We start from the raw sequence: 25318 nt of genomic DNA, 5'->3' as shown, positions 1-25318 counted from the left end.
TATTCAATGATGCGCGTATTAGCAAATGTTTATAGCTTTAAGAAAATAAACGTTGTTTCGTTGAATTTACGACTGGTTTTGGATGAAAATACGAAAATGCTAAGGCACTTTATAGCGTTCTTTTTTGTATAGAAACATGTTGGCCATTACAGTACACCTACAAATGAAACAGAAATAACAACAGAAAGATTTTTTCTTCCGGCTGAGAAAAATATTAATTTTGTCAGGAATTATTATAGTTTTAAAATTTTAATTTGTTGAAGATTATGAGGAAGCATGATTATTATAGTGAATTCCTGTATGTCATCGATAACAATCGAGATATCAATTAAATACTTAACAGTTCCTTACTGAAATAAGTAAGTACCTAGTTAAGTGGATTTTTCAAAAAAGTGAATTTTGGAAAAATTGAAATCTCCAAAATTATCTGTGATTTTCATCCGATTCATCCATAGGTACGTAAAACAGCTGATGGTAACGAACAACAAAATAATATTAGAAATACAGATAAAAAACAGAGTTTACATAAGGGGTGATTTCGGCCTCCCATGGTTCGACATTGAAATTCGACATGGTTTAGACTTTAGATAGCCACACACGAAGATTCTGTTATTTTTAAAAAGGTACCTAGCAGAATTTGTTGCTGTGTTGCAACCTTTTTCAGTTTTGCAGTTTTCTTCATTGAACTAATAATTGGTATCTACTTAGGTACCATCCATCTACGTATGCATAATTTTATCATGTCCAGTTTTCTCTCCAAATAACATTTTTTCATCATATTGGACAATGTCAAATTATAAAGTTATTCGAAAAGTAGCCGAGCTTTGCTGCTTAATATCTTGTATATCGTCAATTTCTGAACGGCAAGGCATTCGTTCGTAGACTTCTCTGTCTATTAGTTTTAGAAGGAACCTAGGTTTTCCCAAGCAATAATGTTCCCGCCTTGTTGGCCTACCATTACTGCCACGGTCTAGCTCATCTTCTCTTTTCTTTCAATTATGGCTTCCATATATTTCTGGATTATCACCCAATTCCTTTTCTCCTCCAGCATTGCACTTATGAGGCACTCCACTCTAAATTCACATCAATCATATCCCAACTCGTCCAAGACATTCCTTCCTTCTTCCTCAAACTGAGGACAAGACACAGTGTATGTTCTGCATCGTGTATCGGTTTTTTAATCTACCTGCATCAGTAGAGTTATGACTAGTGAAATATTACCAGTATTCATCTAATAACAGTGTGTGACCGTGTTTCGAGGCGCTAATTGGTGTCTGAAGCCGCTCGGAACACATTTCACCGCAGTCTCGGAAACACTGCACTTTCTCTATGACTCCGCATTTTTATCTAATTACCGGCATCGTATTAACCTATATCTCGACTAGACTTAATTTTATTCATCTGAATTTAAGTTTAGTTTTTTGATAGTTTTCTTCTTCTTTTCCTTTATCATTTTTATTTTCCTTTATCATTTTTAGGTCCAGTTGCATGACAGGCGTTTAAAGTTACCATTAGTTGTCGTTAAACTTTGAGCACCAATAATAAGCAAAGTGCAGTTTAAAAGACAATGTTCATACTTCCATATCTGGTATTGGCAACAGTGCTAACTCGGTAGCATACTAATATCTAAACTGACTAAATTCAATACCTACCTAGTATCTACATGCTAGTTGCTACCTACTATACTTTTCCTCAGGGAAGTGTGTGCGACACCCACGCGACAACTATAATTTCGCTCACTATTTTTAACCGACTTCCAAAAAAGGAGGAGGTTCTCAATTCGTCGGAATTTTTTTTTATCAACCTCTGTAGTCGGGTCTTCTTGCATTGTCTGCATAAAAACTTGATGCTTACAATTTTTTGCATAGTTTTTAAGTATTACCTATACTTATTTAATCTTGAAACCTACCTTGTCCAATATTTTTTTACTCTCGTTTTACCTTGCTATGAAAGTCCATTAGAAAGAGACACGTTCTCTTACAATGCACTTTATTTATATATAAAATACTTGACTTCTTTAAAATTGTTAATGTTCAAAACATTTGGCGGACTCACTTTCTTATAATTATGTGATATAACGTAGTTATTAAGAGTAGGTAAGTATTTTTTATTTCAGTTTCGGATATGGAAGCAATTTATAAGCGAAACCTTTAAGGAAATACTTTTACTTTCGATCGAATTCTTGACTCTTGGGAAAACAGTGAATGTGACGGGCCTACACTAAAGCACAGCCTTATAAAGCTGTCGAAAGGTTACTCGAGGTTATTATAATTGTGTGTATGTGTGTGCCTACCTACCGCATGTGTAGGTAAAAAAGCCGTGATGATCTGTAAAAAGGCCTTCGAATCCTGAAGGAATTCGAAGGTTCGAATCCTGTCCAGGCAACTCAGAATTTTGCTAAAAAGTTTACGATCGAAGAAGTTACATATTTGATCAAAGACTATAAGTATAAAGTAGGTAGGTACTAATTATCTACCAAGTACTAGTGCATATTATCAGCGCTCCTTGTTGCTGGGGAATACCTAAGTATTTCCAGTTTATCACGCACTTAGCGGTGAAGAAAAAAATCTCTCAAGAACTTCAGTGTCAATGAAGAAAATCTAAATATAAAAATAAATATTGTCTGGCCCCCAAAATGTACTAATGCATGGTGAACCTGAACTCATTATCATATTGGAGCTCAATTTTATAATAGGCTGATTGAAAAAAAAAATATTGAATCCAAAATTTGCCTATGAAATTAGCCTAACAATGTAGCCTAAGGTTGCTAAACATAATTTTAGCCATAAATTCTATTGCCATAATAATATTTATGAAACACGACGACTTGCTTCTATGACAAAATCGTTGGAGGTCTTTATGACTAATCCTTCGTTAACGACTTTTGTTGACTTGAAGAGAACAAATTAGACAAATGGCCTAAAATAAAGCGGGGCACGTCTCAGCTGTTGTCATACGTCGGTATATTCCGTGAGTCATGGCATTTTAAGCCTCCGAAAAGGGAAAACAGACCTATAAATCTACGTCGAAATCTATGAACAATAGTGTAAGCTGATGCTATGAGAATGAGGTAATCTTATAATGGCCTGGTTGAATCTGTCATAGGATCACAAACTAGGATAGAGTTGGAGAGATAAAAGAAATGCCAGATCACCTTGGTTTACCTAGATTCTAGGACTAGTCTAGATGATCGAAGCTAAGCCATATAACTACAGGGCTAACCGGCTAGGTTAAATTCTGTGTGCAGTTAATTTAAAAGCGTAAAGTAATTGACTCATTTGTTACTTGGGTGGTACGATAGGTATTAACTATTAACTAAATACTTGGTATTAACTTAGTACTGTGCTGAAGGACATGCGCGAGCGAACCGAGCTCATTTTTTTTTATTAATGTAAATTCAATTCATACACCACCAAAAAATTGCTTACTAACTATTCTTTCTTTTTTTATTTTACAATTCTATTTTGATGATTTTGGTAACTAAGGTTTGCTTAGATCAAAGTAAGTTAAAAATATATTAAGTATAGTTTAGTCTACCTACACTTGGTTAACTAGGTACTATGCCGCAATTACACCTGGTTTACACACGTAATTAGCTTACGATTTGCAAATGTAAACACTCTTGTAAGTAGCTTCTCCTAATTTCTAACAATAACAGCTAACGCTTCTTCTGTACTCCTGTCGAAATAGGACACTTCCTATACATTCTGAACGAATGGTAAACCTACCCTGCCGTAGTTAGAGTAATGTTATACACAAATATAGCTTGCAGTCTGCGTGTATCGATCCCTGCACCCCTGTGCAACGGCTGATGCGTCATCCCACTGAGTCACCCCACGCCCTTACTTTCTACTGATAACGAATCCGTTCTGCACCACGCATTACTTACCAGTATACAACTTAAACATTCTCAATTCAAAGCATATTTTATTCGAAGTAGGACCATTGTTCACTTTTTGAGTATCAATTATTGTTCAATTCCTAGGATAATTAATGATGTCATGGTGATAATAATTAATTACATACATATACTAAACCAGAAATTAAAGCTAGGTAGGCAATAGGTAGGTACCTACGAGGGATCCAAATGCGCCGAGATGTAGCCCAACAAACTCAGTCGGGTATATTAATTGTTGTGATATAATTTTGTAAGTAAGTATAGGTATCTATTTATAAAATATGCAAAAGTGTATGTCTGTCTGTCTGCTAGCATTTCACGGGACATCCGTTTAACCAATTTGCCGTGGTAGGAATGTAAAAAAAATACGTAAAATACTAATTTTATTATTGTATAAGGCAGTGATAGTGAGTCATCACGCGAGTTCTTGTTATCATGATTCATCGATCGGTGACGAAAACGTATCTATTGAGATATTCGATTTCGTTTCCACTACAAATTACAAACACGTCATTGAAGATTCATCATATCAGTTTATTTACTACTTACTTAATTCTTAAAATTCTCAAAGCATTTAAGTAAGTCGTTATACCTATAAAGTAGGTATCTATAACAACTTTATAAGAACAGCTTAGCCAGCGTTAAATCTTGTAACATCTAACAAGTCACGAGTTTGGGATTTATTGTAATTTTCTTACGTTTTGGTTGATAACTGCTGAGTCACTGGGTAGGATTTCTTTATAAAAAAATCGGTCAAGTGCAAGTCGGACTCGCACCATCATTCAAAAAATAACATTTATTCATTCTTTTAAATTTTCATGACAGCCAGTTCTAATTTTTATTATTTGTTGTTAAAGCGGTAATAGAATAACAGATTCTGTGAAAATTTCAACTCTCTACCTATTCTGGTTCACAAGATACTTTCCGCAGACAGACTGACGCGGACGCGCGGACGGTCGGACAACGGAGGCTTAGTAATAGGGTCCCCCTGGCACCCTTCGATTATGGATTACGGAACCCTAACAAACAACGAGAGGAGCGTCGTTCGAGCAAGGTTTGAGTAAAGTCAAGACTCGATAATCGAGAGCTCCGAGACATTCGCAAAGTCGTTATAGACAGAGAGCCAGCGCGTGCCAGACCTCCATTATTTTACAAAAGCTGAAAGTTTCTCTGCGTATTGCCCCCAACCAAGGGAGAAACGATCTGCAACTTGAAGTTGGATCATGGTGGCTTTGGGAGATAACAAGTAATAAAGGTGTAAAAAGTCTAACGTCAAAGTATCAAGTCTAATCACAACAGTCTATCACACTAAATTATAAAGGCGAAAGTTTGTGTGTATGTATGTGTGTATGTGTATGTTTCACGCAAAAACTATTGTACGGATTTGGCTGAAATGAATGAATGAATGAATTTTTATCCTGGAAAATCAATAAGTTCCCACGGGATTTTAAACAAACCTATATACGGGCAAACGAAGTCGCGAGCATCAGCTAGTTTACTATACTTATTTTCTTCGGAATAGTAGTTATTGGAAATCACGTCATGCATTACCAGACACTTAATGTCGTGGCAACCCCCTGCCAGAGGCTCTTAAAGTTTAAAAGTTTAAGGGTGTCTGGCAGGGGGATGCCACGATACTAAGTGTCTGGCAATGCATGACGTGATTTTCAATACTATTCCGAAGAAAATATGAAATACCAAAGGTCTGGCACGCGCTGGCTCTTAGTCCATTAGTAAATTGAGAATCGTGCGGTTTGTGCGTGTCATCCAAGTTCAATAAACTCGGGTGGATTCCACAATACATAAATATATTGTGTGTTACCAGCACCCAGCCACCAGACCCGACCGTTTTATGGGCCAGCGACCTCCCAGAGCGAGCGTCTAATATTTTTATTACTTGCAGCTTATACTTAATATTAAAATTAACATGTGTGAAAGTAAAATAAGTCTGTAAAACTGTACCCCGAAACTGTTCTTGAGAATCTGCGTTGAGAACTGCAAAAAACCGGCCAAGTGCGAGTCAGACTCGCGCACCGAGGGTTCCGTTCTCGGGTATTTTTCCCGATATTTTGTAAGATAAATCAAAAACTGTTATAGGTCAAAATAAATAAAAACCTGTTCTAGAATGTACAGGTACAATGTACAGGCCTTTCATAATATGATACCCCACTTGGTATAATAATAGTTATCTTACTTTGGAAATCGAATAACAGTTTTTGATTTATTGTGCAAAATGTCGGAAAAAATACCCGATTACGGAACCCACGGTGCGCGAGTCTGACTCGCTCTTGGCCGGTTTTATTTATGTGGAATTACAGGCAGCGCTGCAGCCGGGTTGCCTCCGCGGCTTTGAAGGCGCCCGCGCCGTTTAATTTAATGACGGCCATTTAAAAATTGTTATTATTTATTGTCATAGCGGCAAGAGGAAATAGAAATACACATTCTATGAAAATGTATACTCTCTACCTGATTACGAGATACATTCCGCTTACAGAAGAAACCGCTCGAGCGGTCGGACGGACAGACGGACGGACTGCAGAAGCACAATATCTACTCATGTGGCGGAGGTTTGGCGCCCTACAGATACAGTTAACCCTGCATATTGGTGTTGTACTTAGTAAGTATCGATATCAATTTACGCTGCAAGGTCGAGGCAAACCGCTCGCAAAGTACGCGTGGCCCAAGTTCATTGATCGTAATGCAGTTGGTAATAATACATATGATTAGTTTACTTCGCCACGCATGGCTTGCTAAACAACTATTATTAATTCTACTAATACGCAATTGGTGTAATATTCGGCACTATTTTGCACGCTTCAAATCCTTTGTAATTAGGTTATTAGGTTAAATAGATGATTCGGTAAGCGATCGATTTATTCAGTAGGAAGTTAGATTAGAGATAGAAAAAAACTTTGTGACTTTTTAGGGTTCAGTGTCTAAAGGGTAAAAACAGAGCCCTATTAATGTCCGAGTGTCACAGGTCACTAGCTCGTAGTCGAAATGATTTACAAAGCTGAAATTAAAAAGTCGTGTTTCTTGTACATTGGTACGGAACCGTTCACGAGCGAGTCGAATTCGCACTTGCATTTATTTTTAAACAAACGTCCCAAAAATTGTTGGTGCTATTTATTTAATTTATTTATTTTTACATGCACCATGTTATAAAATAACAATAATAAATCCAGTAAAAGTATATTATATGTAGTAACCATTGAAAATGCTTATCTCTAAACAGAGATTTCTTCCAGCTTCCCATTCAGTTCAAAGTTCATAATTTCGATTAAAACGGTAATTCCTGAAATTCCTTCTAATGTTTCCTGCCAAAGGCCCTTTCTTTTGAAAATCAACAGAAGAAAAAGTCCCTTCCCTGATTTCGGCAAGATTTTTTGCTGCTTTTCGATTCGGCAGATACGAGTACCTCTACCTACCTTAATCGCTTCACCCTTTTGAAAGTTTTTGGAAAAAGAAAATTAGAAGAAAACTGCAGTGTAAAAAGGGTATTTTAATGGTTATAATTTAGGTACGTAAGTACCTAGGCTTCCTTTCACTACGTACAATAACATTTAACTTGACGCCCCAAACGGATAGCTAAGAAATATAATCATCTCAAGCGTTTTGCATACAAAGAGGATCTCATCCGCTGTAATAATTTAATATTCAACCGGCGTTCATTACCCATTCGCTCTCCCGTTTTATATTACAAAGTAAAATGTTCCATTCGTCTGGCGTCGTCCTATTTCAAGTTTGCCTTCGTAAGCAGTTAGCCCTCTAAAGGCACTGGAGAAACCTTAAAAGGCGTACAACCGCGCAGGCGCGTCGAATCGCCATCGCGCCTTTTTCGGAAGTATAACAGAAACCTTGGACTGCCTGTAACCAGCTAACTCAAGCACTATATGTATGCCTAAATAAGACTAGATACGAGTTTCTATCGCGAAATCATAATAGAACAATTGTAGTACATATCTCAGAAGTCGCAAGACTCAATGACGTCGCGTATATATGGCGTTTTTGTCGCTAATTGCTAACCTACATTCCCACAATAGGAGAAATGTCGATATCTGTAATGACTCTGTCACGTGCCTATTCATAGTCCATAGTTCACATAATAATCTATGTTATTCTACCAAGTTTAATTATAACAGTTAACTTTTTTTACAAATTAATTGATAGGTACATCATCGTGAGCAACCCATAGCCGGCTAACTGGTCTCGGGTCTCCTCTCACAATGAGAAGGGCTTAGGCCAAAGTCCGCCATGCTGGCCAAGTGCAGATTGACCTTTGAAGAAATACTGTAACTACGTCATTTACGTTGGTACATAATAATTAAATGTGATTGGCAGACTTTGAAATCAATATGAGAATTGTCTGATATTTTCTTTCACCGTTAAAGCAAGTGAATAGGTTATTATTATTTTATAACTGCTTACAACGCACGTAGGCTTCACATAGCTCCGAAAAGTTAGTGCAGTATTATATTCAGTTTAGTTTTGAACTTTATCTTGATTAAAAGATATCACGAATGAAGAAACAGGGAGAGCATTTGAAAAAACATTTGGATAAGTGGGCGTGATAAGTGTTTGCGTTGATATTTTTGCAGTAACCATAAACGTTCAGATATTGACTGGAAGCGGGACGGAAGGAAACGCTACGCGACGGTGTCAAGGCGAAGCGCAAGACTCGCAAAACATCCTTATAAGTGCATGGTTTTATCTCTCACCTTGGGTATGAGTTAACCTCTCGTCTGTTATAGGTATTAAAAATAAATCTCCGTTGTCTGTGTGAAATGACGTCACCTGCGCGCGGGAAGTGAAATTCAAATTGACATACCAAGCAACGCTTGGTACTTTGAACGAAATGAATGACTGTTTATTGTTCGTTATTTATCTGTCTATATTATAATATTAGACTTTAAACTCTATTTCAAGACCAATAAAGCTTAAAATCCAATAAGAGAAGGCAAGGTAGTATAGACATGGATGGCATGGATCCATGACAACACAGACAAGCCGCCCGCAAGGATCCATGCCAACACAGACGAGAGGTTAAGTGAGGTTGCTTTATATGTAAACAAAGTTTCCCTATTTCAATATACTATATGTAATAAGTGACATATTTCATTCGTAGGAACAACCCACCACTAATGAGTAACAAGTGTAAATTAAAAAATAACACTCCCGACAAGTGAAGGTTACAGAAACTAGAAAAGAGCTGATAACTGTGAAACGGCTGAACCGATTTTCTTGGATTATAGGTAAGAACACTCTCGATCAAGCCACCTTTCAAACAAAAAAAAAAACTAAATTAAAATCAGTTTATTAGTTTAGGAGCTACGATGCCACAGACAGATACACACGTCAAACTTATAACACCCTTCTTTTTGGGTCAGGGGGTTAAATATTCCTACAGAGGGAAAGCAATGCATGACCCCACCAAGCGGTTATAATATTTAATTCATAATATTATTATGGGCGAAATCACTGAAGGGCGCCCGTTCGGACTTCGGAGGCAAGTAGTGGTAGGTATTTCCTCTTGGCGTCTTTTTCCTGGGCGCCACTTCACGTCCCTTACTCCCTACTGGCTGCCAAAATGTTTATTTCATATTTGGAGGTTCGTTTGGCTAATAAGTTTAGCCACAAGGTTATTTCCGTAAATATTAAATCATCCCACGCTTACGCACTCGTGCAGACTCGATCACTTAATCAACTTCTGCCACCTCTTGTCTTGTTTACAAAAATATTTAGCAAGATTTTGCGATATTCGTAGGCGGGATTTCCTAGATATTAGGACCATGGACCCAGAAACCAAGCTTTTTTATTACTAAGCATAATGGGTAGGTACCATACCATAATATTAAGTACAAAATATACAAATATGATTACATACTTATTTGAAAAGGGTTCGAGGTCTGGAATCTGGACTGAAGAATATTAAAATTCACACCTAATACGGCGCTTTATCATTGGTAGCCAGTCGATGGTCAATACTCAATACCCATAGTAAGTACCTAGTAACTGTTACTAAAGCCAGTTTAAACGTGAGATCCTATACCAAGACACCCAGCAAAACTTGTATGAGCAGTAAGAGCCACAAAGCATTTTTCAATAGGTAGGTACCTACCTACCGAAAATGCAAGTTACAGATTCAGCCACATCTACTGCATTAATGAATAATGCAGTGGCAAGTTCCTTCAGTTGCTTCAGTTGCTGTTAAATATTACAACTTCTGGGATTGGATATGTTTCCATTGCGCGAAGTTTGTATCCAAAAGGAATAGCAGTAAAAACGTAAGTGATAAGAACTGTTAAAAACGAATTATCATCTTCATGGCTTTATTATAACAGTCCTTGACTTAATTTATAATATTGTATTGAAATGTTGCGAACACTCCTACACCCGATGAATTCCTTCGAACTTCGCTCATCAAATTCGGCCAATGTGCCAAAACCAGTTTCAATGAAATCCGCACTTCAAATAATTTGGGCCTCAGCTTAGGAGCTCCATAGAAGAGCTTTAAATCGAAATAATGTACCTACATCGGTCGATTGTTATCGTTGTACCTAATAAATTCTATCAGGTATTACCTATCTATACATATAATAAAATTGTAGAAAAGTGGTGTCTGTACAATGGAAATATAAAAAAAGCAGCAGGGGTTGTTATTATATCGATGCCGAAACCGAAATTGTAATTAATTTTTTTTTGTCTGTTTGTCTGTGTGTTTGTGCACGCTAATATCAGAAACGGCTTATTCGATTTAGATAAGGTTTTCACTAATATATTGTAGTAAGCTTCACTTAACATTTAGTGTTTATTTCATGTCAATCGGTTCATAAATAAAAAAGTTATGTCAATTTAAAGAATCATGGCGAACATTTTTAACGTACAGAGTATATGCTGCCTGAAAAGTCACTATTCCACGCGAACGAAGTCGCGGGCACAGCTAGTATTATATTATATTTCGATCTATACCTACCATAACAGACATTGTATCGATTGTAAAAAGGCTTTCACGGGAAGGTAGATAAAGTTTTAAGCTTTTCACAACTTGAAAACCACACGAAGTTATTCCTATAATAGCCCGTCAAGCGCAAACCAAGTGGCTCCATTTAAAAGAATGACGCATTAGATAGACCCATAAAAATATTAATCAACGGTCAGCAAACCAACATGGCTGCCATAACAAATGCGATGTCTTTGCCCTCGACTCCTCGAGTGTGTTACAACTTCCATGTCCGTTACGAATTTAAATTCGAATCACAACGATTTTATTTTGGCTAGCGGACATGGCCAATTTGGTGGAGTTTTTGCGCGAACTAGGAAATGGATGTAGGTACCTAGTAGGTATCTAGCAGGTAGATGGGTGCCCTAGGAAATTGGAAAATAAAGGAATCTTATTTTTATACTAACCTAACGACTTTTCCCATAATTATGTAGTTAAATAATATTTTATTTGCTCAATTATTCCACATAATTGTCAAATATCAATGCGAATATGGGTAAGCAGTGGAGATGTTACAAAAACTAAAAATTAAGTCGACGTGACTTGATTTTTAGTCTCAATATTTTAGTTTAGTTTACTTACGATTTGGTACGTTTTATTACTTATTAGTAACTAGGTAGTAAGTAAGTAGGTACTTAAATTAGTTTTGCGAGGTAAATACCTATTTACTACGTATTTTCTCGACAAACAAGGCAAGTAGGTAAAAAAATAAAAATATTGCTCAGCCTTCGTCTCCTTATTTAAAACATAACCTTTGAAAATTACATATCGAGAAAAATGCTTGTTGCATTGCATGGAAGCAATCCACTTTACATTCAGCTGACAAGATAGTATAATGGTTGATTACATTGATACTACATTATTTGAAACACTGGCTTGGTCCCGCGACTTTGTTCGCGAGGATTAAGGTTTTATGAAAATCCTATAAGAATTTCACAAAATCCTTCTTACTGAAGGTCTGCGTTATTATTAAGCTTGTAGAGGAAATCCATAGGCACTTGATAGTCAGTCAGTCGGTTGTACTCCTTTTTCTATAGGTTTTGCCTTTTAAATAAAATAACGGTTGTATATTTTCTGACTGCATATTCTCAGTAAAATCTACATAAAACAAATATTTTTCACATTCAAGAAACACCTTAGTGGCACATAAATTAAGCTGTTTTAAATAAGCATATTCACTTCCATGAAGTAATTTCTTATTAATATAACTAGCTGATGCCCGCAGCTTCGCCCGCGTGGATTGGTCAGATCCCCTGCAGCATCAGGATTGAGGAGTTGGACTCCAAATTTTTTATGAAACAATATCGCAAAGTTCCTCTATCGATTAAAAAAGAAATGACGCAAATCGGTTCAGAAATCTCGGAGATTTCGGTGTACATAGGTAGAAAAACACAACTCCCTTTTTAAAAGTCGGTTAAAAAAGTAGCCTATTTTACGCCCTGGTCAATCCTCTACTTGCCTGTGAAAGTCCCGTCAAAATCGGTTCAGCCGTTCCAAAGATTAGCCTTTTCAAACAGACAGACAGACAGACAAAAATTTTAAAAACGTGTGATTCAGTTATGGTATCGTTCAAATAACCATATGAGCTTAATATGAGGTAGTTATTTCGAAATTACAGACAGACACTCCAATTTTATTTATTAGAAGAAGTTATGGTATCGTTCAAATAACCATATGAGCTTAATATGAGGTAGTTATTTCGAAATTACAGACAGACACTCCAATTTTATTTATTAGAAGAAGTTATGGTATCGTTCAAATAACCATATGAGCTTAATATGAGGTAGTTATTTCGAAATTACAGACAGACACTCCAATTTTATTTATTAGAAGAAGTATAGATAATCGATGACGCGATGATGGACTAACTAAACAAAACATCGGAGTCTTAAAATTCTTGAGGCGTCGCGTTGACCTTGTGGAAAGTCGTTTGTTTCGAATTTTGTACGTTCCATTGGCTTGGCTTGCACGTCAACCGTTACATCATTGCTTTGACGACATGAGGCGCGTGTAAAGTATGATCTACGGGAATGATATAATATAATTACCACCATAGTATCTAAATGCCGCGATGAGTAATTTAGACGTCGTTTTTAGAGTTCCGTACCAAAATGCAAAGGAACCCTTATGGTGTGACTGTCTGTCGCAGGTGCTTATTTAGTTACTAGCTGATGCCCGCGACTTCGTTCGCGTGGATGTAGGTTTTTAAAATTCCCGTGGGAACTCTTTGATTTTTCGGGATAAAAAGTAGCCTATGTGCTAATCCAGGGTATAATCTATCTCCATTCTAAATTTCAGCCCAATCCGTCCAGTAGTTTTTGCGTGAAGGAGTAACAAACATACACACACACACACACACATACAAACTTTCTCCTTTATAATATTAGTAAGAAGTAAGAAGTAAGATTGACTTGAAAGATTTTTTTAAATAATGCCTGCCCAATCTTCAACCTTATTGCAGCCTACCTACCTTACCTACTTACTTTATAGGTGGTCCTACAATTTGATTGAACCGAGAATTGTAAAAAATATGTAAAAGTACCTATCTACCTACTGGTTTTTCGGTGTTTGTTCCATAACAACTCTGTATTCGCTTCAAGCCAAATAAGATTTTTAAAATTCAGGCCGTTTGCCTGCCTTGTTACGCAAAAGTCAATAACTTTCACTCATAAAGTAAAATTGCACCTTTGAATGCACGTATGAGTTGCATGCCCAATTTTATAAAACTTGAAATAAAATAAGTAAGTAAGTACCTACTTACCAAATTTGTTAAATTTATTGCGACAAAAATACGACTAATATTCGTAACATAACTTCAAATGATAAATTAAACAACATTTTATTTTGCAATTTTTTGAATCCTGTTTTCCCATAGGTACCTACTTATAGTGAAGATGACACCATGATACCAAGTGCTAACATCATTAGCGTGGATTGAGGTTTTTAAGAATCTCCTATCTCCGTCTTCAAGACGCAAGCTAAGTAAGTATCTGGTTTAGCAGTTAAATAACCATACCTACTTTACTGAGTATAAAAAGTAATAATTAGAATTAATTAAATAATAAATAGGTGATAACTGCGCGATTTTCGGTAGAATGTTTTACATTCAGTAATTATATGTAAAAACTGTTAATTTGTAATGTATACCATTCTAATATATACGATTCAAATAAAAAGCACAGCTCAAGTGAAATTTTAGACGCTCTGCAAGTGAAATAATTTGTCAAGAAAGTTGGTGGGCGCCTGCATAATTAATTGAGTAGCGATATTTAGATGAGCTCTAGCTATTTTTTTGTAACTAAGTACAACATGCTGCTTAGCAATTCATCATTACTTTATGCAATTCATTCCACATTGATATCATTTTTAGAGTTGACATTCTTTACTAGTTAGATAGGTAGGGAGTTTGATTTTATTGGTGCAAATACTACTATAGTACGCGATAGATCGAGTTGGCGATCGGGGTATGAGGCGGGGGGAGGCCCCTACAACCGCGCTGTCCCACACTGGGTTAGGGGTCCCCACCCCAATTGCCATCTCAATATATATTATATATTTATTTTCATGTACCAAAATTGTAGTTACAAAGTTAAGATAAATTAAGCTATGTACAAAGGAAATGCTTATCTCTAAACAGAGATTTCTTCCAGCTTCCCCGTGCAGGTTGTGAGTAAGGTGCATGGACCATAGATGGAATTAAGAAAAAGCTTTGAATAAGTAATAGGATCCTAATGTAAAACTTTCAATAGTTCTAAAAAGGTAACACAATAGAAAATATGTAATTGTAATAACGCCCTGACCGATTTTTACTGTTTACTAAGAAGGTGTATTAGAAGATGACACGCCACTGCAGACACGCGATGTGTTTCGTATTTGCTATAATTTCATACCTAGGTACTTGTTGAATAATTTCAAACGAAATTGACTCGAAAAATAGTTTTAGACTAAAAAGTTGAAATATTATTAAAATTTAATTGAATAACTTTAAATCAAAACTTCGGTCCGGTAATCCAAGTGCCCTTTTTGGACTAAAATTAGAAAATGAAAAGTTAGTTTATTCATATTCCTGGTAGATTAGGTATATCTTAGTCATAGAAAGTCCTCATTTCAAATAGAGACTTGCTTATAGTCAAGTTTAGTTAACTAATTAATACTTTTGTTTAACCATTAACAGATTTTTGACGAATTCCTCTCTTTTGAACTTTGAGACATAAGTACTTAATTCATCAATGCATTTGAACAATGTTATCTATTTCTTTCGTTATGAAATAAATAAATCAATAAAAGACGGACCACACGGACTAACTTTATACCTTCCTACCAATTCTGAAAAGATATCTTCTCATGGATAAAAGTATTGATAAATCAAGCTCACGCTTGAGCAGTCTCATTTGACGTCATTTTTGTGAAACTACACGCATTGCTATTTTATGCGTCTAGTGTTTAGACTTTAGGTAGATAAATATTGTCACGTCAAACTATCTATACTAAAAAAAAAAAAAAAAACTATCTATACTTACTAATAAATAAAATTGGAGTGTCTGTCTGTAATTTCGAAATAACTACCTCATATTAAGCTCATATGGTTATTTGAACGATACCATAACTGAATCACACGTTTTTAAAATTTTTGTCTGTCTGTCTGTCTGTCTGTCTGTCTGTCTGTTTGTTTGAAAAGGCTAATCTTTGGAACGGCTGAACCGATTTTGACGGGACTTTCACAGGCAAGTAGAGGATTGACCAGGGCGTAAAATAGGCTACTTTTTAACCGACTTTCAAAAAGGGAGTTGTGTTTTTCTACCTATGTACACCGAAATCTCCGAGATTTCTGAACCGATTTGCGTCATTTCTTTTTTAATCGATAGAGGAACTTTGCGACATTGTTTCATAAAAAATTTGGAGTCCAACTCCTCAATCCTGATGCTGCAGGGGATCTGACCAATCCACGCGGGCGAAGCTACGGGCATCAGCTATCTATACTAATAAATAAAATTGGAGTGTCTGTCTGTAATTTCGAAATAACTACCTCATATTAAGCTCATATGGTTATTTGAACGATACCATAACTGAATCACACGTTTTTAAAATTTTTGTCTGTCTGTCTGTCTGTTTGAAAAGGCTAATCTTTGGAACGGCTGAACCGATTTTGACGGGACTTTCACAGGCAAGTAGAGGATTGACCAGGGCGTAAAATAGGCTACTTTTTAACCGACTTTAAAAAAGGGAGTTGTGTTTTTCTACCTATGTACACCGAAATCTCCGAGATTTCTGAACCGATTTGCGTCATTTCTTTTTTAATCGATAGAGGAACTTTGCGACATTGTTTCATAAAAAATTTGGAGTCCAACTCCTCAATCCTGATGCTGCAGGGGATCTGACCAATCCACGCGGGCGAAGCTGCGGGCATCAGCTAGTTGTAAATACAAATGAAAACTGCTGACTTTTCGAACAATCCTTTCTAGTAAGTGCACTCTTGGCTATATTTATATGACATGTAAAATTGTACTACTCCGAGACTTTAATTCACTAGTAAAGATATGTTTCAAGTGAAAATTACGTATGGTTAAATAAAAAATAAATAAAAGAAGGGCGTATTTTAATGTAGATCATCATTCGACTCTTTGCTGCATGCGAGTATGCAGATAAAAGGTAGGTATAAAACAAACTTGAATCCGTGTCAGTTTTCTTCTGAGCTGCTCTTGAAACAATGTGGCATCAAATGTATCCATATTGCAAACAATCTCGGTTCTCAACGGAGACTCGCACGTGAAAGTAAAAGAATATGTATGAATAGAGAAAGTATAGTCACTGTGAACGATACGAAAGCAGCTTCCATATTCTAGGGAACTTGCTTATGCTTAATAAACTCTTTATCGAGAGTCGAGACGAGACGTAGCCATGACGCGGAAACATCCGAAAAGTAAGATTTCTAAAAATTAGCAATTAAAAGTAGGTAGGTTTAGGCGAATTAATTATGAACAAACTTAGAATGTTTGTCGGATGTTGTCTAAAACCTAAGAAAACAAGCCTAAAATAGAAGCTGAACAAGTTAAAGAATTACAAATATTTTGAGATTGTTATTGAGTTTTAAACTCGAATTGCTATTGAATATTACCATCGATGTAATATTACCTTTGCCTACACAGTGTAGGCAAAGGTACCACACCTTTCAGTGTAGGCTACACTGAAAGGTGTGGACTGTGGAGGAGTATGGATGCAGGATATTACGTGTTTTGTTTGTTAGCTTTAGAAACAACTTTTTAGTATGTGCAGTGCTCAGAAGAAACCAATATTGTTATCTTTTTGTTGAAATAAATAAACAAATATATTAAAAAAAATAGTAGTCTAAAGGGATAGTTTCAGAAAAGCTTCTGAAATCATGAAAATTCCCACAAGAAACAATTTAAACTACGGGGAAAGGAATCATCAGAGGTGAATGTAAACATTTCTATAAATCATCATTCTATACAGGTATCAATATGAGACATGTGAAGTCACATACATAAATTAGTATCTAAAAAACGATCTAAGTAGGTACTAGGTACCTACCTATTGAAAGTTTGAGCGAATTTTTAACCAGTCCAATTTATTTGCACGGCTGTTAGCCGACCGTTGAACTTTTTATCTTTACACTCTACACATGAGAGTCATCTGAGAAAGTATAAATTAAAAATGCATCATCATAGGCACTGTACAAATGACTGAATATCTCAGTTCCATTTCAATAATTTGATCGTAATGGTAACTGTAATAAGCCACGAACCCTCAAAGGTGAAAAGATGAACTTGATAGTAAAATCTTATTCATTAATGAAATAATCAAATTAATTAAACCTATATCGGATTCAATTCCTAAGCGAGCAGTAGGTACAAACCAATATTCAGTGTCAAATTCGTGGTATTCGACGGATCATTATCTTTATCTCGTAAATCAATTAATTTAAAAACGCAAAGAAAACGCATTGATTAGTAATTATATTTTACTAGTAACGATAACAACACCTCAAGACGTATTAAATAATAATTCTGGGCTGGTCTTTTGTCATCAAAACTTTGACATGACTAAACTAAAAGCAGTGTCAATTATTATTTATTTTACGCTTATGACGACTTTAGTTTTAGTTGTTCATGACTTTGTAAGTATATTTTTTTTAATCACCTTGATTTAATGTATGGTTTTGTTAATCTAACTAATAGATCTATGCTGGAGTAGTAAATTTTACGGGCCATTTAACAATTGGTAGCTGAATGAACTATTAAAACTATTATAGACTGATATATATAGGTCACGGTACTTTCCCACGCCCTGATACTAACAATGGTCGAAGGAGTGGATCAGAGCAGAATCCTACCATATTTGGCTCGAACACCAAGCGACAGCCGTCAGAGCGGATAAGCAGCTTTACGCACCGATGCACTTGGTAGGCTACTACGCATCTATGATTCGTGTGCAGGGCTGGCAGGCACTAGCGATGGGCGATTCATTCGAATTACGATCGAACTATTCGATAGTTGCTATTATTCGATAACAATCGAACAACAACCAAAAAACAATCGCTGGTTTTAGACTGTTCAAAAGTAGCATAGCGCGTGGCTCTGGGACAAATGAATCGATAAATCGAATGCAGTTGGCAGCCTTCCAGTCTGGTACTGATAATAATTTTTAATCGCTTTTTAAAAAAAAAAGAATATTAGCCATGTTAAATGACTAATATTCCCCTTTCCTCTCACAACTAAGCGTCAGGCTTGTGCTAGGAGTAGGTACGACAATAGTGCAACGGGCGGGGTTTGAACCGTCGACCTTTCGGTTTTCAGTCCACTCCTTTACCGGTTGAGCTATTGAGGCTCAATCTTTATATTCATCATGATCAACCTATATCGCCAGTCCACTACTGAGTATCCCTCTCCTCTCAGAATGAGACGTGTCTGGCTATAGCCGGTACACCACGCTAAATAAACAAGTAATTGTTAAATGATTCGCCAGCCCTGAGTCTCGGACATTAGTGAGATGTGATGTACTAGCACTAGCAGATGCTAACGGAATAACGTTAACTTAATAATTTTTAATTAGGCACTAGGCAGTAGCAACAAACTCTCTCTGCATTTTTATTTAATAGCGCAACGTCAGCTGATTCGGACGGTAATCCGTTATAGAAAGATACCTAAGTCTTTATTCCAATGAATATTTACGAGTTCAAATTTTTTTCTTCAGCAATGGCAATTAAATGCGATGTGGACTTCATATAGACAAAAAGACATTGCTAATCCCAACATTATGATATACCATAATTATGTAGAACTTAGACATTTATGAATTTTTATTGTACCAGTACCATCAGCCTGTCAAACAGATTCTACCAAGAAGAAGCTTACAAGCAACTCATTAATAATTTTTTCTACATTAATCTTATTCTTCTTAATAATAATTTTTTAACCAAGAATAAGACTAAAACTATGGTCCTACTTACACGCTATGAACGCAGGATGCACCCACGACACGAACCTATACGCAGAGGAACAGAATCTGCCACAGTAATTGCAGTGGTCGCGTAGGTGTGCATGGCATTAAGTTTCCTTTCATATTAAAAGACAGATTTACGCACAGTCAACGCAAACTCAAAAAATCTAAAGAACATCTTAGACACTAAGTTTTTTTTCGTAATTCATTAGGCATAACTACCTAGTTATTTTAATCTGGTTGTTTCTGGCACTCCGCGGCCCACAGTTGACAAATACGGCCGCGCAAGCTGAGGCCATCTGCCGTGTCTTATAGCCAATCATGCTGTGTCTTATGGCCATTCATGTTCATGTTCATTTGAGACTTGAGAGCCATCGCCTTGTTTGGTTAGGAAATTGCTTTAGTGTATATATTCATGTGTGCTGTAAACAGACTCTCGCAGGCAGGTCATTGTAGAAAGATTAGGTATAGGTACATAATAATATTGTCTAATGTCAGTCCCATTTCCAAAAGAAAATAGGTAAGTACATACAATATATTTTATGTTTCCATTTTACAAAAAATTCAAGCAGAACTAAAACTAAACTGAACTGAACTAAAAGTTTAAGAACTTAGTAACTAGGTACCTTTACTCAGTTTAATTATAATGTTTGGGTAGGTTTTTATTAATTAGTAAGTAAGTACCTACTTAGATAAGTAATTATTGTTAATGACTAAAAATAAAGTCAATCTTATTTCAAAAATGTAGGTATACTTAGTAACTATAACTACTTACCTAATTAACTTAATAATTAATAAATACCTATTAAACTAAATAATAATTCGATCTACGAACTTTCCAAAAATGACTTGTTTTTTATTTAGTCTTGCTTTCATTTTGCTTTCGTGAACTCCTTTTTAGGTACAAAATGTTTATTCTATTTTACATGGTGCCATTACCACTTAAATTAAAGCAAAAATGATAATATTATAAAGGTACTAGCTGTTGCCTGCGACTTCGTCTGCGTAGAATTGCTGATTTCCCTTGAGATTGAGGTTTCCCGTGCGGCCAATTTTATTTATAACTAGCCGATGCCCGCGACTTCGCCCGCGTGGATTTAGGTTTTTCGAAATCCCGTGGGAACTCTTTGATTTTCCGGGATAAAAAGTAGCCTATGTGCTAATCCAGGATATTATCTATCTTCATTCCAAATTTCAGCCAAATCCGTCCAGTAGTTTTTGCGTGAAGGAGTAACAAACATACACACACACACACACACACACACACACACACACACACACACACACACACACACACACACACACACACACACACACACACACACACACGCACACACATACAAACTTTCGCCTTTATAATATTAGTGTGATTAACAACAACCTAATTGCCGATTTTCGTGTCCCGAAATTAAAAAACATAGGACTTTCATACAAACTCAAGCCCCTATTTTACCAACTTTGGGTAGATTTGGATTTAAAAAATTCTAACCTGATACTAACGCCCTAAAAGAAACCTATTTTCAAAATTTCAAGCCAAGATTTCAAGCTTGTAAAGGTATAAAGTCCGTGAGATGAGACGAGAAGAGCGCCTTATCCAATGGAACGCCAGCAAACTAAACTGCGAGTAGCGTCCCTGACCGTGACCTCGATCGTGCTTCAAGAACAACCAAGCACGTTTCTCAAGTTCGACTGACGCTCGTCTTTTTATAAGTAGAACAATTTTTTAGCAGTCGTTTTAATAAATATTAATATTATAAAAGTGTCTGTCCGTTGTCTTGTTACCTTATTCAAATTTCAGCCTTTCATGATTCTAAGTCAACGGGAAGTACCTACCCTATAGGTTTTCTTGACAGACGAACAGATGGACAGACGGACAGACAGACAGATAACAAAGTGATCCTATAAGGACTCCGTTTTTCCTTTTGAGGTACGGAATCCCAAAAAGCAAAAACGGAATAAAAAAGTGAGGTTTTTATGAAATAAGGATTGCTACTTTTTATCGATTAATGTAGATAGGTATATCGATAAAGTTTTTTAGAATAAAATAAGAGTTGAATCTACCTATCTAAATCTATCATGGATGAAGTTCAATCACGGTAAATATACTAGTAGGTATGTTTTTATGGAAATTTAGGCAACGATGAAAATAATAATTATTAAGTATCTACATAATATAATTTATAATTTTTATTATTCTGGTAGGTAATTAAAAACATTAATTAAGTATCTTAGCTTTCATTTATTCAAATTAGCTTCAGTAGGTAATAACTATTTTATTTCGATGTCAACGTAGGTATAGGTACAATATTTTTCCTAATAAATCTCACTTTTGGGACACAAAATTTGACCCTAAAAACTACTTTTGTTTCTTGTACATCACGATTATGATACATTGAAAGAACATCTTCATTCTACGAAACGCTTTCCTTGCGTGGGGCGACTTGCATTTGACCGGTAATTTCAAGATCATATTTTTTTACTAAATTGATAACAAAATTTTTCAATTTTGACAGTTTACGTTTTAGCAATTGATTTTGTTGGTCCAATTTTTTTATTTTATCTTGATGACGTATTCTTTCTTTTTGTAGTTTTTTAACTTGAGCTTTCAATGAAACGTCCTCATCAGTATCATCGAAGATTGGTTTTGATTCTGACATGTCATCTCTCACTGGTTTTGAGTCGGACACGTCATCAGCTAGTGGTTTCGAGTCTGAATCGTCATCACTTTCTGATTTTGCGTCTGATTCCTCATCGCTTTCTGATTCAACGGCCATGGGCTTTTTATCCTTATTCTGAAAAAAAAAAAGTTTTGACTAACCGCAAGTTTAAGGTAGATAAGCATTTTGGTAATTATAACATAATCATCCCTTCTTTATCATTGGTGATTCGCCTTTATCTTTTTTTTTTTTTTTTGTTGACGCTGGGGAATGCATTTACGCATCCCCCCCGGAGGGAGGGTATGTGGGACTCGCCGGCCGAGAGGCGACCGGAATACCCACTAAACCCCAGCGGCGCTACTGCGCGTCGCCTGGCGACTGGGTCACGGGAACGGCCGAAGCAAACACCGCAACCCAGCCAGCGACGTCTGCCGAGGCAGACCCTCCACTGGGGACCTGCTCGGTCCCCACCACCTCCGGGACGCACCAACGAAGTGCGTCCCCCGACCCTGGGACACGCACGTCGCCCGTGTCCCGTCCTACGCTTCGTCCACTGTGCCCTCTGCTAGTCAGAGGGACACGCGGAGAAACCTCCCCCCCTGCCAGGTCATTAGCCATAGCCAACAATATCTCCGAAGAGAAATTATTAGCCATGTTACCGGGGCGCACCGGCCCGAACACTGCTCTTCCCCTCGGACGCATCCAAAACGGACCAGCAGCATCCAGGCACACTGGGAGGTTACCTGGCTGGCGTCAAGAAGAACTTCTTCATATTATAAGGATTGCGTTTATCACATTATAGCTGATAAACATCAGTGTTAGGATTTTCCAGCTGTCTTTCTTTCAATATAAGTAAAGGTTCACACCTAGACCACAATATTATACATAGGTACTAAGTATCCTATAGGTACTCTAGGAGTTCAAACAACTTACTTCACAAGGTAATGATCCTTTTACTAAACAAGCTCGGCCCGTTTTGCCAACTTTAATATCTTTCTTCCTGAAATGCTTTGAGCATAACTTCGACGCACTAGACGGAAGCCAATCATTTTCTCTGCGTTCTTTTTGGACAAATTGTATCCATACTTTACGTGTTTTGTTACCCACTGGAGGAAACCTACAAAGAAAAGTCATATTATTATGTTCTTATTGTATATTATTATTAGTCCACCATTATCGTTACTGATCATCAACAAGTCTCCGACCCACTATTAAGCACGGGTCGTCGCAAAATGAACAGGGTTTATGCCGTAGTCTATCACACTGGCCAAATGTGGACTGGCAGACTTTACATACCTTTTTGAGCACATCATGGTGAATTCTCAGGCATGCAGGTTTCCATGCGATGTTTTCCTTCACCGTTAGAGCTAATTTTAATGTTCAAAACGCAAACATAGCACCAAAAAGTTACAGGTGCGTGCTTGGGATCTAGCCCAGGACCTCCCACGAATCTCGGAATAGCAGGCCGACAACGCTAACTGCTAACACCGCTTACATTATAGGTAGGTAGGTACGTGTACATTATTAGTCTCATAATATTTTTTATCGATAAATATTTTAATGAATCACAAGCACATCACTATTACAATTCTTAAAATACTAGTAACAGCAAAGAGCGTTCTACACAAATCAATGACAATCAGAATCAGATTGTTCAAAAAATTCTCTTAACATTATAATTAGGTTTATACTTACGAAAAAAAACTCCAGTTAACTTCAGGACCACCGGACCGAGATTTACAATATCGCAATACGCAAGTGGGCATAGCTGTTTGTGAAAACAATTCAGTTTCTGCTTAAAAAATGTACGCGCGACCGCTTAAGTTAACGATTAACATAAGACTGAGAAATTTGTGGCCAATTGGCCATTATTCCAGTTGCCAATTGGCTTCAATTGGTGGACAAATCAAATCAAAGATTGAGAATTTGAGACGCAGGAAACGTTTTTGTATTCACTCTGACATCTTTCTGTCTCAGTCTATCTTTAAAGAATTTATTGATTTCGTTATTTAACTTTCTACAACTAACGCCATCTAGTTGATACGTAGGTAGGTTTGCATGTAAGGCCTTTAACTATTTCGTAGTATTTTATTTACGCATACGATCTAAAGTTTGCATATTACATAAAAGTGCACTAGAAAATTGATTTGTATAACTTACAACTAGTTGAAAATGTACCTAGCCTTTTTCATTTGTTGGACAGCGCCATCTAGTAGTGTTATAGGTACCTATACATCTTAGGTTGCCAGTCTCATATTATTAACAAATAACAGCTATTTGAGATTATAATACAGCTAATATTTTGTTTTTAAAATAATATGATTTAATTTTCAAGTCTTTCTGGTAAGAATTTTATTATTTATTATTTACTTCCCCTTTTTGTTTTATATTTTTTCTTCTATATCTATCTATGTCGATAATCCGTGGCAAATAGTGTTGCTAGTTAAAAATTGTCAGAAAGATAAAAAAATAAACAGCTGTCTTCTGTCAAACTGAGTGGTGTCATTTGCTTGCTCACCTCACCTCAAGTGTTCATCAAAAATACCTACCTAATTTCATAAATTGTTTCAAGTAGATTTTGCTATTTGCTTGCATGCCAAACAGTATTTTTCAAAAACAGATGACTTTTGGGAACGACAGCACGCTCAACTGGAACTCTAATATTGAATGCAATGGCCATCTTATATTTAGAAATATGACAGGAAATAGGTACACAAAATTCAAATAATACCCCATTATCTTGTTTACTTTGGTAAATTGAACAGTCTATCTAATGCCTATGTGTTTCCTCATTTCAGAAAAAGGTCTCGAGAAGAGGACGCTTGTGAATTCATGCCTCTGTCAAAAAGGATTAACAACTTGCATATCAACAATAATTTGACGAGTCCTATACCTCAGCCTTCAGATTCTAGTCAGAACAGTGCCATAGCAACAGAAAATGGAATCTCATCTCCAAGTCCATTATCTGATACCGAAAGAAGACCCAGCTATGATCCTGGGATCAACTCATCAGACAGTAGATATTACTATGAAAATAAGTTGTTGTTCGAATTGCACTTAGAAAGGATACAAAGATCTGGGCAGCAATTCCCTTTTTAATTAACATTAGGGTAGTGTAATTAAAATTTTGTTAAGCCTATTATTAATTAAATACGTGTGTTTAAATTATTATTTTTCTTTTATTGCCCTAATGAGAAAAATTAAACAAAATTATTCAGTGATAGGTACTTAGCTTTAATTACTGCACTTGCAGACTGCACTGCAAGTGCAAGTTTACATTACAACTTGGCTTACAAAATCAGCATG

At 36.3% G+C, this 25318-nt stretch overlaps 2 protein-coding genes and 1 long non-coding RNA gene across 3 annotated transcripts; 2 read left to right on the top strand and 1 right to left on the bottom strand.

Moving 5' to 3' along the window:
• Positions 1 to 360: 360 nt before the first annotated feature.
• LOC123871917 lies at positions 361 to 8946 on the top strand. The gene is made up of 3 exons (XR_006797375.1): positions 361 to 370; positions 2242 to 2243; positions 8629 to 8946. It is a non-coding gene; the product is annotated as an uncharacterized LOC123871917 (long non-coding RNA).
• Positions 8947 to 21622: 12676 nt separating this feature from the next.
• LOC123871905 lies at positions 21623 to 24366 on the bottom strand. The gene is made up of 3 exons (XM_045915954.1): positions 23708 to 24366; positions 22946 to 23129; positions 21623 to 22147 (listed from the first exon to the last, which is right to left on the bottom strand). Exons 1-3 carry the CDS (start codon positions 23776 to 23778, stop codon positions 21767 to 21769), a joined length of 636 nt encoding a protein of 211 aa, XP_045771910.1. The 5' UTR covers positions 23779 to 24366; the 3' UTR covers positions 21623 to 21766.
• Positions 24367 to 24495: 129 nt separating this feature from the next.
• LOC123871909 lies at positions 24496 to 25181 on the top strand. Its single transcript, XM_045915961.1, has 2 exons — positions 24496 to 24721; positions 24811 to 25181. Exons 1-2 carry the CDS (start codon positions 24606 to 24608, stop codon positions 25109 to 25111), a joined length of 417 nt encoding a protein of 138 aa, XP_045771917.1. The 5' UTR covers positions 24496 to 24605; the 3' UTR covers positions 25112 to 25181.
• The last annotated feature ends 137 nt before the right edge of the window (positions 25182 to 25318 follow it).

Source organism: Maniola jurtina, chromosome 14 (genome assembly GCF_905333055.1).
Source record: "Maniola jurtina chromosome 14, ilManJurt1.1, whole genome shotgun sequence".
Classification (NCBI taxonomy): Eukaryota; Metazoa; Arthropoda; class Insecta; order Lepidoptera; family Nymphalidae; genus Maniola; species Maniola jurtina.
This window is presented reverse-complemented; position numbering and strand designations above follow the sequence as displayed.